Here is a 15,279-nt window from a genome sequence, read left to right on the forward strand (position 1 = left end):
TCAGCATAGCTTTACTTGGCCGTTGTGTTGCAAAATGTGTTCCCTGCTTGTTTTGCAAATGAATTTGCTTAGTGCAATTAAAGAGTGGGATGAACCAGCTTAGCTTTTTGTGAGACAGTTTTTCATTAGAAGCTAGAGATAAAAAGATAAAACATTTTGCCCCTCTTGCCTACCATAATTAATCATTGTCAGTGGTGTGTAATATCCTCTTACTTTGCACAATGGCTTGACTGCTGTAGTGAATTTACTTTGTAACCAGCAGGATATGAGAAACGGCACAGAGAAAGAGGTTTAAGGAGAAAACATGATCTGCAAGAGAAAGTGGGATAGACACCTGCGTTCATGCCTGGAGATGTGAGTCATGTTCTTGCTTTTAGATTTATAGGAATAACACTGCCACAGACCTTCAGGCTGAAATCTTAATTACATATTATGTATGTATGTATGTATGTGTGTGTGTGTGTGTCTGTGTGTGTGTGTGTGTATACACACACACTGTACATCAATACACACACAGTAGAGAGAACAAGTATTTGATACACTGCTGATTTTTCAGCTTTTCCCACTTGCAAAGCATGTAGAGGTCTATAATTTTTATCATGAATACTCTTCAACTGTGATTGACAGAATCTAAAGCACAAATCCAATAAAACACATTGTATGATTTTTATGTCAGCATTTTATTGCATGACATAAGTATTTGATCACCTACCAACCAGTAAGAATTGTGGCTCTCCCAGACCTATTCGTTCTTTAAGAGGCCCCCTGTTCTCCACTTATTACCGATGCTAACTGCACCAGTTTGAACTCGATACCATTATAAAAGACACCTGTCCACACACTCAATCAAACAAACTCCCACCTCGCCACAATGGCCAAAACCAGGGACCTGTGTAAGGTCATCAAGGACATTGTAGACCTACAGAGGCTGGGATGGGCTGCAGGACAACAGGCAAGCAGCTTGGTGAGAACTGTTGGCACAGATATTAGAAAACGGAAGAAGTTCAAGATGGCGGTCAATCTCCCCCAGCCTGGGGCTCCATGCAAGATCTCACATCCCGGGGCAACAATGATAATGAGGAATATGAGAGATCAGCCCAGAACTACATGACTGGACCTGGTCAATGACCTGAAGAGAGCTGGGACCACAGTCTCGAAGAAAACCATTAGTAGCACACTACACTGTCATGGATTAAAAGCCTGCATCACACACTAGCTCCCCCTGCTCAAGCCAGCACATGTCCAGGCCTGTCTGAAGTCTGCCAATGACCATCTGGATGATCCAGAGGAGGATTGGCAGAAGTCATGTGGCCTGATGAGACAAAAATAGAGCTTTTTTTGTCAAAACTCCGCTCGCTGTGTTTTGAGGAAGACAAAGGATGAGTACAACCCCAAGAGCACCATCCCAACTGTGAAGCATGGCGGTGGAAACATCATTGTTTCAGGATGCTTTTCTGCAAAGGGGACTGGACGACTGCACTGTATGGAGGGGAAGATGAATGGGGCCATGTACCACAAGATCTTGGCCAACAACCTTCCTCCCTCAGTAAGAGCCTTGAAGATGGGTCATGGCCGGGTCTTCCAGCATTACAACGACCCAAAACACACAGCCAGGGCAACTAAGGAGTGGCTCCGTAAGAAGCATCACAAAATCCTGGAGTGGGCCAGCTAGTCTCCAGACTTGAAACCCATAGAAAATCTTTGGAGGGAGCTGAAAGTCCATATTGCCCAGCGACAGCCTGGAAAACTGAAGGATCTGAAGAAGATCTGTATGGCGGAGTCCCTGCTGCCGTGTGTGCAAACATGATCAAGAATTACAGGAAACGTCTGATCTCTGTAATTGCCAACAAAGGTTTCAGTGCCAAATATTAAGTTTGGTTTTTCTGATTTATTAAATACTCATATCATGCAATAAAAAGCAAATTAATTACTTAAAAATCATAAATTGTGTTTTTCTGGATTTTTGTTCTCGATGTCGTCACTCACACTTGAAGAGTATGTAAGGTGTGTGTGTGTGTGTGTGTGTGTGTGTGTGTGTGTGTGTGTGTGTGTGTGTGTGTGTGTGTGTGTGTGTGTGTGTGTGTGTGTGTGTGTGTGTGTGTGTGTGTGTGTGTGTGTGTGTGTGCGTGCGCGCGCGCGCGTGTGTGTGTGTGTGCGTGTAATTTTCAGATGAATCCTCTGCATTTGTTCTTGCATACAGAATATACAATATACAGATCAATGGAAATCTAATTCTGCATGGTACCTTTAATTTAACTAGCTATGTAACTGATTCAAGGAAGTACTTGGAGGTTAGAGCTTATTTTGAACACCCATAAGATAAAGGATTTTCAAAACGAACTGTGGCTCAGTATGTCGGCGAGAGGATACCATGACATACTACAGTGTGGATATTTTGTCCCACCCCGATTTACACACATGTATGCATACACTCTTTTCAGACCATGAAATTGACCATTGTTCTCTTGCACTTTGTTTTCATGCTGCTGCTGTATGTGTCTGCCTCGGGCTGATAAGAGGATTTGTTGAAGGGTCTTTTTGTTCTTTAAGCAATATTTTCCTGCCCTCCCCCAATAGCATTTATAGTGAAAAGCATGATTTAATTAAGGTGAGATAAGGATTTCGGCCCAGGGTCCTTGTTGAAACTTCACTAAAGGAACAAAAGAGTACATTTCTGCACTTTCGGCCAAAACCCAAGGAGAAGGGGGTATCATACTACACTGAAAACAATTTTTGCCTGGAAATGCTGTGTTTGGGCAGTGTTACATGTTGTTGACTTGAGATGGAGGAACAGCATGTGGACATTCGGTGAAACATTTCGTGAAACAGATAACATGAGGCTCCAGCGTAACAAAAACACGATGGAGAATAGTGTGCCTATGCATTCTTTTGTTATATAATCTAGGAGAGAGAAGGTGCTTCTTTGGTATCTAGGGAAAGAAGAGACTGAGAGTGTTTGCATGGACACACAGCACACCTGCCGTCTTAATATTAAACACACTGTCCATGAGAAACACCTGCACAAAACCCCACGAGTGTAGACACTCTGCCAACGATAGGTATTAATGCCAGCATCTTGGAAAGCTAGTTTTAAACAATATGCCTGTTATGCTTGTCTGTTTTACAATGCAAGCCTGTATTGCACAGATTCATAAAATCTTTAAATGCGAACTCACACACTCATCTGTAAAGAGCTGATGCTCAGTCATGCACAATCTTACACACCGTGACAGCTGGCGGCAATGTTCCAGGTGTAATTATAGAAGTTTGCCTACTGATTACAGCTGGTAAATGGGTTTGACTTGTGTCTCTGTTGGATGTCTGCAGGGGTTTGTTCCACTCGTCCAACCAAGGGTTTCCAACTTTAATGAGTTTTAGCTTTCCTGTGGCAAAGTGACGCAGTGGTTGGTTAACCTTGGTGACTGTCTAAGAATCCCCCGGGGGTTCGTGTTTTGCTTGCGTTACTTCTGGAGTTCGGTGTGGAGAGGCTGCAGGCGTGCCCTCGGGTCAATGCAAGACCTATGAAGCTTTGAGGTCACTTTTTAAAGAGGTTACAGAGGCAGTGAGAGATGACTTCAGGGGATGTTGGAAAGTTCCTACGGATCACAGTCCAGGTGTTTCTTAAGACGGTGGCCTGTGCACAGAGGTAATGAGCTGCTCCCTTTGTCCCAATTGAAACATTCACATAGAACATCAAGGGTCATCAAGGGAATAACAGGCAGTGCAAAAAAGCAACTAAATCAAAATCCAGTATCCTTATCTTAATAATTCCATAAATGTATCCATATGTATTGCGATATTTCACTGTGCATTCACAATGACAATTAAACATCTTGATCCTTCTGTTAAAAAATGTTTGTTTCCAGTATAAAAGAGAGTTTTGTCATTTAAATATCTGTATTTCTTTTTGACATGTCTCCTCTAGCCATCATGTACGTAATGGGAGCTCTGGGACCTGCAGCTGGTTACCTGCTTGGAGGCGTTCTCATCGGCTTCTATGTCGACCCCAAAACTCTTGTTAACATTGATCAGAGCGACCCCCGATTTGTTGGCAACTGGTAAATGTCTCCTTCTTTTGTGATACCTGTTTTATGATCAGCCTGTCCTTTATGTGATGGAACATCCCGTGTTTTTTCCCCCAGGTGGAGTGGCTTTCTCTTGTGTGCCATAGCCATGCTTCTGGTCATATTTCCAATGTTTGCCTTTCCCAAAAAGCTGCCTCCACGCCACAAAAAGAAGAAGAAAAAGATTGGCTCACCTGGCGACATGTCCAGTGACGATGACATGATGAAGGAAAAGTCCGGTGGCAAAGGCCAGAATGTCTCCTCCTCCATGGGATTTGGGAAGGACATCAAAGGTGAGTAACAGATAATATCAGCCTCCATCTTCCAACTTTCAGTCCATAGTGTCACAAGTGTCTTTTGAGAAGGAGCTGTGAGTTATTGATGTACAAATAGCCTATAATCCAATCAAAGCAAAAATTTGTTATTTACAGCGTAGTGATTGAAGAGGTTGTGTACATACTTACCTAACAAGCAGGTAATTGACTGCTGACATTGTCAGATCACATGGATATTTGGCCCTGCACTTCTTCAATACATATTCAGAGTAGTAACACTTTGCCAGCATGTGAGTTGAGGTATGATTTAATGGCTGCATATGTAAGCCCAAATTTTGTGTCAGTGCTATGCTAGTTTTTATTTCCCCTCTGAACCAGTTACATTAGGCATTTCTTATTTTCCCTGGAAAAGCCCCCTGGTTGTTCTGAATCTCGCTCCAGTGTTTCCCTCTTTCCTCTTTTATTCCACTGCTCTTAGATAGGTTTTTCACTCTCCTTTTTAAATGAGCTCTCAGGGGAGCTCTGTCACATTTCCATGCAGAGATGATAGACTCACCAGCAGAGCAAACTAACACAAGCACAAATACTGAAAGCTAACAATAAACCGAGTTCTCTTTTTCAAATGTGAGCTATCTGTCAGGGATACTAACTTGTATTTAATCAGGTACAATTCCATTTATATCTGATACCCTCTACCCTGAGGGTATGGATATTAAGAATTGTCATATTAAAAGACAAAATTCAACACAACTCGAATGTGTGCCCAATTAATTTCAGTATACATATTTTTGCTCTTCTCCTTTTTATTTCTTCCATTAAATATTGATGATAAACAACTGCTATTATTCATAAAATAAATCCAAAGTCAATCTGTGGCAAATTAATTGTATTTTCTGATGTATTAAGATCCAGTAATCACATGAGAACTTTACTCGGAATTCAACACTATTAAGATAGTGTATGTCAGCCCACTGTTCATACATTGTTGGAAACTAGCTTTTTTCCAATGTTCATACCTTTTGCACACAGACCACAGGGAAGAGGAGCAACCTTGAAATAAGGGAAAAAAAAAAATTCTATGTTAATTTGAATCGCCAGCAGCTCTTATTGCTTATGTTAGCATAAACAGATATGATTTAATTTGACACAGTTTACATTAACACAACACATCAGTCAATTGTTCTTTATTGTGTGACTTCAGGACAAGTCAAATGCAATTCAAGGGGTTAACAGATATTTTAAAGAACAAAAAATGGCATAGGAAATAAAGCAAAAAAAACAACAACAAAAAACACTTGATAACCAATGCACACTGAACAATAAAATAAGAGTTGATGATACAATGCAAGATTGTTGGCTGGCCAATATTTGGACTGCATGTCTTCATCAGACCAGGGGGTGGAAGAGAAATAAACTGGTCTTTATATATGGAACAATATATGCTGTTTATCCTATTGAAAAAAAGTGTTATACTTTGGTAGTGCATCAAATTTAAATTCATTAATACCTTTATTGTGTTTTTCGGTGCATTGATTGAATTCTTCTTAGCAATGGTGTGCCAGAGAATAGAATGAATCTAAGTAAGGAATTTACATTCAAGTGAAGGTTGTATCAAACTGGCTGACCTCATTTGATCAGGTGTCAGCCATGACATGACTCATCCACAATTGATATTACAGTTGTTCTTACATGACCTGGTCAAAGTTGCACGGTTGAGGTTGTGTTAGTATTTCTGCAACATGACACACATAACATATTTTATCACTCCATTTTTAACGCGGCGATTGCAGTAGTTGAAGAAATAAATGGTGTAAATCTACAGCTTAAAAAGGAAAATCAGCTTCACAGTAGAGGCAGTTGCCGCATCTGGCACTTGTAGAATTGAAGAATCACAGTAGCATATGACACAAGTATGTGTGTTCAATATTAGTTGCCTCTATACATAACCATACAGTTATTTCTAGCCTTCTGCTACTCTACATAAAATGATTCAACATAGTGATGTGTATGTAGTTCAGAGATATATGGAAAAGAAGGAAACTGAGCCTTAATAGGATCTCTTAGTTAAGTCTGTAGTTAGAAATATTAGAACTACATAGCTACAAACAACCTCCAGCACAATTTCTGGGTATCTGTTCCAGTGAACAAATACTAGCACCAAAATCTCTTCCTCTGGTTCTAGGTCAAGGTGTTTAATCCAATGATCTGTGAATTGAGCAAACTTAATTTAGTAAACTAAGGGAAAGGGGTTGAGGGAGAATGTCTATGAATGGATTCATTCAAAAATACAATGTAAAAGGGTTAGCTAAAATACATAAGCAATATATAAGTTAGCCAAAGTCCCTTTGCATTTATTTGCAGTGTATGGCTATTCAAGTGCAGTCAACATTCGTCAAACCCTTTTGCATTTAGTCATTGAAAAGATGGATATCTAAAGGAACCAGGAAATCCTCTGACAAAAATAGCTTAAAATATTTATCCAATCAATAGACCCGGTTTACTCAAACAGCTTACCCATCACCTGCTCACTGGTGAAACTTTGTATATCAAAAAATTTTTCTTTTTACTGAAACTTGAAAACTAATGAGGGATATACAGTACGCTGACTGACTTGACCTCCCTTGAACAAAAACGGGTCAAATGAATCATGAAATAGATTCTCACAAAAAAATAGCAACTGTGAGAACGTTTACGACCCGGTGGTCTGTCTGGCTGAGAGAGCAGCTGCTGGAGACACTGACAGGATCTGGCCATCTGTCCCCTTCCAGACAAGATTACAACTCAGCACCCCAGGAATGAAACAATTAGCATCACTATATTACTCCTATCTTTGATCTGGGATAACACTGACAGATGCTTACATTTCTTCACCTAGACTAAGATTAGTTGAATTAGTGCTGAGATGGCTAACCTTAATCAAAGCAGTGTGCCATTCTGTGAGGGCTGGCCAACTTCACAATACACTCCTCATTAAATGGCATATTAAGCCACTATACATGCTTTTTGCCCTTTCTTTTTCTTCCTTTGTGTTTGTAGTATTGCTGTGTGAAGCTCATCAGCCAGAGGAAGCTCTCATAACAACCCGAAGATCGTAAAGTCAAAATTATTGCCGTCGAATGAGTGATTAGTTTCCTGGACAGAGCCTAATTAGAGGAACCCCTTGTACTATCAGTCAGACAAGATGTTCCTAGACATGGAATTTCTGAATTTTGTGTCAGAACCTATAAAAGATTAGGTTAAAAGAATACAACTTTCCAACTGATTTTTATTTATTTATTTATTTATTTTTATTTTGAAAAGGCTGTGATCAATGCTTCTTTTGGTGTCCACCCTCTTCTATTTTGCATCATAGATACCTGTGGTCAAGGAGAGATGGCACATCTTTCTTGGCTGATACAAATCCCTGAATTTCAAATCTGCTTGTTGCTTTATGTAACCAATAATTTATTTGTAGAAGGGGATGTTTCCTGACCTGATAATTGTCTGCACAATCATAATTGTTCTTGGACTTGTTTGTTTTGCTTTGTTTTGTGTTTTTGTGTGAATTTGTATGGACTAAATGTAGTGAACCCCAACTTCTCTCACAAATGCTGTACATGTAAATTAGCACATCAGAGCCACAGCCTTTCATCAGTATTGTTCCATGAAACGAAAACTTGGTTAAAATCACCTAAAATTACATGGTAGGATTTGAGGGTCATTGATGTGAGAGGAGGAAGAGAAAAAAAACATGGCAGTTTTTTCCTGTACCAGTTATCATAGTTAAACTGTAGGAAAGAAGATGAACGAACTGTATCCCAGTGACCATTGGGAAGAATTCCCTATAGTCTGGCTGGGACATTCAAGACAAAGTTATCTTGCTACCCCCTTAAAAATGATGCAAGAATTTATGCAATATAAGATATTTGCAGTGACCTTTGCAGTGGAAAGGAAAACAAATGGAAAAACAATGGTAGCAATGTGCTTCTCGGTCAAATCAACAATAAAATCTCATTATTATCAATTCAAACATATTTATGTAATATTTCTGCAAGGATGTCTTTGTTACTTTGGTGTCTTCCATCATGGTGGGAATGCCATCGTAATGCAAGATATTTACTCCTGGTAACAGACGCACCACTCAGTTGGGAAGCAGCGGCTCCCATCTGTCGAATACACAGCATTCCTGAAATGTAAGCCCATGTTGTGTAGAAAGATGTTTCAGCACATTGCTGGTGTTTCCAACCGTACAACTAGGACTATCTGTACCCATTATCTTTCTCGATCAGATGAAGCCACCCTGCTGCGACTCCTACTTGTTCCAAGTCTCCAGGAGTGTAAATGCCTGGGATTTATAGAATTGTTTTGCAACGTGATACCATCAGAACGACATGCTGGGACTGAGTCATGGAACTGATAAGCTTGGTGGCATTCGTTTCTGATGGATCAGACTATTTTGGACTGTTCCTTAAATGTTACCAGTTACGTTTGTCTGCTCCTTCAGATTAGCTTCTAGATACAGTAGATTTTTTTTTTCTCTGTCTCTCTTTTTTTTTTTTTCTTTTTTTTTTTCTTTTTTTTGTTACTGCAAAACTCTGTCGCCAACAAGCTTTAAAATTTCCTGATAATTAAATGTGACCCTGATAGGAAATCACATTTCATTAGAACACATTTCCAGCTTCATTTAGCTGAAATGCTAATTGCATTTTTCAACACATTGGAGCATTTAAAATAATTTGACTAACTTTAGAATTAGAAAATGGGCATGTAATGTAGTTGACTAATGTGTTATGGCCTCAACTTACAGACAGTGTGGCTCTGCTTCAATTAAGGTGAAAGCCTTTCACCTACATGGCCAGTCTTTGAGTCACATGAGTGTTATACTGGGCTCAAGCGGTTTGTAAGAACTTAAATCATCATGAGGACTTGTGGGGATTTTTTTTAATGTGCCTCCTGTCTCTTTTGGGATACTCGTCTACTCAGTTCAGATTGGGGAGCTGTTCGTTCTGCCTCGTCACAGTAATGTATTAGTTTACCACACAACTTCTGAGTGACAGGATGAGAAGACATTCTGCACTATGTCAACAAAATCACAAAGACAGCAGCCTCAAGCGGCTATAAGGGGCATGTTTGCCCTTGTTATGATGAACCAAGGATGACGGCGTTCAAGCTGGATTTGCAAAGCTTGGTTTGTTTTTTGCTCACAGCAACAATAGAAAAATAATAGAATTCAATCATATTGGCCATTTATGTCCACCAGGGTAAAAACTTCACTGGACGTAAGAAATTATACCATGGTGGAGACAAAAAAAAGGTGAATTTCTCAACAAAACAAGCATAAACACAAAGTCACATAGGTTTTAGAAGCAATGGAAACAATTAAGTTGTGCCTCAGCTGTTTGATCCTAGTCACTCTGGTGTTAAGGATATTAGTGGCACTATAAAGGAGTGACCTCTTTAATACACATGATCCACATGCTTGCATGGTATTGGTAATGTGTAATCAGATTCTTAAGGCCAGATCGAATTTCATGCTACTATTACAGCCACAGTAAATTCATTAGAAAGACAACTGGAATGTTTAGATAAATCATCATATGTGATCTGAAAAGGAATCATAACTATTGTGTATTTGCTGCAGGTCAGTGTTGTGTGAAATTGAAATATTTATTCATATGTAACGAGATACTTATGCTTATATTTTTGAGTTGTCTGTTTTTGTGCCAATCAAATGTTGTAATTGTAAATCATTATCATGCTCTAGCTACTTTTGTAAACTGCACAGCCTTTTTTGTTTTCTCTAAATAACGCTCATTAACGGTGACTTAACTGTGATACTTTAAATGATTTGTCTATATTAGCTATGTGTGCAATTGGAATTAAGAGACTAATGTGTGTATTAATTAACAGCGCACTGATGATGTGCTCCTTGTGCCCTCCACCAGATCTCCCCAAGGCAGCTCTGAGGATCCTAAGTAACATGACCTTCCTGTTTGTCAGCCTGTCCTACACGGCAGAGTGTGCCATTGTCACTGCCTTCATCACTTTCATTCCCAAGTTCATTGAGTCACAGTTTGGTATCCCTGCCTCCAACGCCAGCATATACACTGGTAAGTGTTGCTTTTATTTATTTATTTGTTTTATTATTATTGTTATTTTTTGTCTCATTCATTATTGCCTTTTTCAACAGAGTTCCAAGCCACTGTTTCTCTCTCTCTCTCTCTCTCTCTTTCTCTCTCTCTCTCTCTCTCTCTCCCTCACTCTCTCTCTCTCTCTCTCCTCATTGCAAGAATAGTACTTTTGTGGTTGAAAAAATATTGACACATACAAGCAAATTAATTTCTAGTATTCAAATCTAGAGTTTATACAATCAGTGACCAACTGTATTGTGAGCAGTGTTCAGCAAATGGATTCACTATGACTTAGACTATCAGGGGATAAAGAAAAGGATGTCTTGACAATTGAATGTGCAATTTATTGCTCCTTCATCATTTATCTGTTTTTGTCTAAAGAATTTATGTAGCCATAAATCTGTTCAATGAGTTAAATCAAACTTAAGAACAATTGAATCTAGTTTCTTAACAGCAAGTCACACAACAAAAAATCTTCTATACACAGCTATTGAATTTCCTCCACCTGGGAGACAATTTTTTCATTGAATTAAGTCTTTGTTTTTGTCATTTTTTCTTCAAAATATCAAGGAATTGCACAAAGACATTGTTGGGCAAAACTCATGCGTAATTGAAATTCTGGTTTTTATTATATATGTATTATATGCAACTCAGTCTAAACATTTTTTTTTTTTTTTTACAGTTTTTTCTTGTTTTGTGTTTGAACATAACTTTATGTTATTTTTGATTTTATTTACAGCTACTAGCTGCCTGGAAAACTAGTATACACAAACAACATTGCCAACTGTGACTCAGACTCACTTAATGAGAGTACACCTTTTTTTTCCCAGAGCCATCCTATTCTGTCTTTGATTTGCAGAATGTGGGTGGAAAAAATAATTGTGAAGTGACCCTGAATGCGACTGCACTGAACCAGAGCAGAACAGTTTCTCAAAGAAAATAGAGTAATTGCACTGAGAGTGCTGCCTGCAGTGGAGGAAGTAGTGAGATTCAATGCGGTGCAGCGTCCTTGTGATGTCTTACAGATGGTATAAATAATCTGAACAACATTTGCTCCATAAGGGCTGGGTTTTGCATCTAGCCTTTAGATTGATTTTGTCCGATTTCTAAATCAGTAGTCTGGACCAGTTACTGCTTCAGTTAGTTTTTACTCCTCCTCTTTTTCTTTGTTGGTTAGGTTTTAAGGCAATTGTCATCATGTTTTTACTTTTCCATGTGCACAGGGCGATTTATAGTCAGAGAGAAGCTCTGTGAGTCATCCAGTGTTGCTGACTTCCATTCAGTAATAAGCTTCACCGTTGAATCTCCCCATTACAGCAAACAATTGCGGGAGGCACATTTATCACAATCACACACACTTACATGGTGTGTCATGTTCACAACACGTATGGACGGTGAGAACCAATGCATCATTACAGTGTAAATACACAACTTATATGGCGGCAGGATCAGTGTAGCAGAGATAGACTGAAAACTGTTTGTTTATTGTTTGAAATAATTAGATTTTGTGTGAGTGTACCGAAGTGTCTTGTTAAGGTATGCTTTTTTTCTGGACACACACACACACACACACACACACACACACACACACACAAAATCATTGCCTCATCTCATCTGCCTGTTGCTGGGATACAAAGGGTAAGGGCAACCTGGTGGTGCGGTTGCTATGGCCACTCAAATGATGCCAAAGCTGCTATGATGTGCTGATGGTGTGAGGAGAGGCGGCGAGGGCACTCCTAGCGATGGGAGCACAGAGCTTCCTCAGGCGGCCAGATGGACACACCAAATGTGACATATGCCTGCCGATTCTGGGTTTCTAAAAAAAGCGTTCGTCTCTAGGTGTAAATTAATAACATTTTGGCATCAGATGTCATTACTGTTTAGATTCAACCTCAAAATGAATATACTGGAAGTGTAGAAAATCACAGTCACACTACTAACTGAATTTCTGTTGAAGAACTTGAGAAAATTCTGCCATTCAATTGGTATAAAGTCATCAAAAAGTTTGGAAAAAAAATGGTCTTACGAGTAGGAGCAATATGCACTATACCGAAGTGAGTGCATTATGAAATTAATTTACATTTATTTCAAAGCCAGTAATGCAATGTGAGACATCACGTGTCCAATTCCTTGCAAATGGCCTCAAAGCTAAGTGTTGGCTTTTGAAGCTGTGAAGGCTGACTTCATCAAAAGTGAAAGGAAACGATTTTCATTTTGCTGAGGCCCTGTTGGGAGGTGACACAGAACCTCCCCCAATTGTTGTCCGAGATCCCTCAGATGGTCTTCTACTAATTTCTGACTTTGTGTCACCAGCATGTTAAACATTAGATCATAAACTGGATAGATTTACCAGTTCTGATTGACTCCTGTATGGTCATTTTTTAACATCCGTCACTTATTAATTCCGACATCTATCAAATCTTACATTACACGCTGTGCCAATATTTCGAGGGTTATTCTTCTTCTCTGTTATTTTGAGGGTTATATTGCTAGTAAATTGACAATAAAAAATGCTAGTTGTTTGATTTTCACCACAATCCTTGTGGTGGATTTTGTCTATATTTTGAGATTTTTTTTCATCTTTCAAGATCAGAGGATACTAATTCTACAAATCAATTGGAAAAAAAGCAAATAGTTAAAATTGAAAATTTGTGTCTATAAAATAAACCACTGAAACGCTACCCTTTATTATTTTACGATGTACTTCTCGTGTTAATATGTGGAAAGTATTTCTTTGAAAATTCTTTAAATGTATGATTTAGTTATTGAGTACTTCTATAGAATTATTTCAGTACTTATTAAGGATGGAAAATTGTCTTACTGTTTACTGGCCTGCATTTTTTTAAAAACCAACAAACCATACATATATTACATCATGTATTTGATTATTTGCATCAACTTTAAGGATCTTTTATCCAACCGAGAAGGTTATCATATAGGTGTTTCTCAATGAAAGTAAAGAAGAAACGTGCAGTCTTCATTCGGTCAAACAAACCGCAGTGCATGGCATGGATTGTCTCATATTTTAGATAAGGACCCTTTATACAGTGTCATCTGTTTCATGAAATATTACACAAACCTCTATGTTGACTCTATATGATTTGTGTTTAATTGATGGCTGGGCTACTGGCCTTGGTGCAGTTCTGTGCCCCCGTTGGTTGCCGATTGTATTAATACTGTGTCTGTTCATGAAGGATTCTCAGAGACTTTTTCATTTATTTATTTAGTGTTAAAAATGTGAGCCTTTTAAGAAAACCTTTAGAGCAGTGCAAAGAGGGAGGCGTTTTTTGGGGCTGCAGCACCAGCTGCTTCGCTAGTCATAAATAGAAGTACAAATTAGTATCTAACAGCAATAATGAGTCACTGTGTAAAAGTTGTCAAGGCTCTGGTATCAGAGAGTATAGAGTTAGAAGTACCATTAGGAAAAAACAAGTCAAATAATCAGAAATAACCATTTTTGCCCTTCAATGAGTATGCAGCAGTCATGCCTTCTTCCCCCACCATGTTGTTCTGTTTGCTTGACCAACTTTTTAAAATTTTTAGTTCATTTCTTGTTCTCTCGATACTGTTTCCTACATTTATGCAGGAAATACTTAATTATTCAGTGATAACTCATTTCCTGAACAGTCTTTATAACACAGTGTTTCAGACACACAGATGTTTATCATATCTGTCACCTACAAATATACCGTCTGCTAATCCAATAAACAGTGTGTCTCTCAAACATATAAAATTAACTAGTGAAGAATTCTACTAAAAATTGCTAGTCTTTATTTCATTTTTACAAATTTCACTCCATCTTATCTCTTGGCAACCCTGAGCTACATTGAAAAAGGAACACACACACACATCCCGTCTTGCTCACTCCTCAACTCAGCCATTGGTGCCTGTGGCAAGACCAGAGGATCCCCATGTGCACAATGACACTTACTATCTTGTACAGCCTGCCAGCAGCCAGCATTGCCTTTCTTCATGCTGTCAATTAGCCAAACTACTGGACTAAGAGCATGTGCTCTGCAATGCCCCAGCCTGAAATGACTCACAAGCAGCACACAGTGTACACATTGATACATCGAAGCCTATTCTGGTCCTTGTTTAATCTTTAAAGTTATTTATTCCCGGGTTAACAGGGAGTCACATTGAGTTTTTTTTTTTTTTTAGAGCAGCTGTGTCCAGCAGCATGGCAAGTTCATCTTATTCCAGTTATTGCCCAAATGAAATACTGAACATCACATGTTCTTTGGACCGAGCCATTTATGATTTACTTTATTTAATTCTCAATGATTTTCATGGATTAAGCTGCTCTCATTTTCCGCTTTTTGCATAACTTCTGAGATTTTCTTTCTCTGATCTCTCACAGGTGTAATCATTGTACCCAGTGCCGGCGTTGGCATTGTGTTGGGGGGCTACATCATCAAGAAGCTCAAACTTGGCGCCAGAGAGTCAGCCAAGCTCGCCATGATATGCAGTGGCGTCTCGTTGCTCTGCTTTTCCACACTTTTCATCGTGGGCTGCGAAAGCATCAATCTGGGAGGCATCAACATACCCTACACTACTGGGTAAGAGTCACACATCCCAAGTGTAACACTAGCTGAGGACCCCTGTGGATCAGTTGTCTATACCTCAGGGCAGATCAGTGCTGTGAGTTAGGTTGCCCTGTAGTTCTGCTTGGGAGTTAGCAGATAAGCTAATTCAGATAGCAGCAAACAGCTAGAAACTAAGTGTGTGGCAAGCAGGCAGGTGGGGCTTTCTGAACCTGAGATTACAGAGAAAATGTTGGAAAACCATTTTAAATTAAGATATTTTCAATTGTTTTTTTCCATTTGCAAT

General features: G+C 39.1%; 1 protein-coding gene across 1 annotated transcript in view; it reads left to right on the forward strand.

Moving 5' to 3' along the window:
• slco5a1 (solute carrier organic anion transporter family member 5A1) overlaps positions 1 to 15,279 on the forward strand; it is a 42,262-nt gene that overhangs the window by 16,575 nt on the left and 10,408 nt on the right. The window contains exons 3-6 of the mRNA XM_086151275.1: positions 3,926 to 4,058; positions 4,143 to 4,357; positions 10,264 to 10,428; positions 14,810 to 15,008. Coding sequence (XP_086007401.1) covers positions 3,926 to 4,058; positions 4,143 to 4,357; positions 10,264 to 10,428; positions 14,810 to 15,008 — 712 coding nt within the window. The remainder of the gene's footprint in view (positions 1 to 3,925; positions 4,059 to 4,142; positions 4,358 to 10,263; positions 10,429 to 14,809; positions 15,009 to 15,279) is intronic.

The sequence above is a fragment of the Fistularia commersonii genome, chromosome 8 (genome assembly GCF_037954325.1).
Source record: "Fistularia commersonii isolate RoL2024-O1a breed Wild chromosome 8, RoL_Fcom_v1.0, whole genome shotgun sequence".
Taxonomy (NCBI): Eukaryota; Metazoa; Chordata; class Actinopteri; order Syngnathiformes; family Fistulariidae; genus Fistularia; species Fistularia commersonii.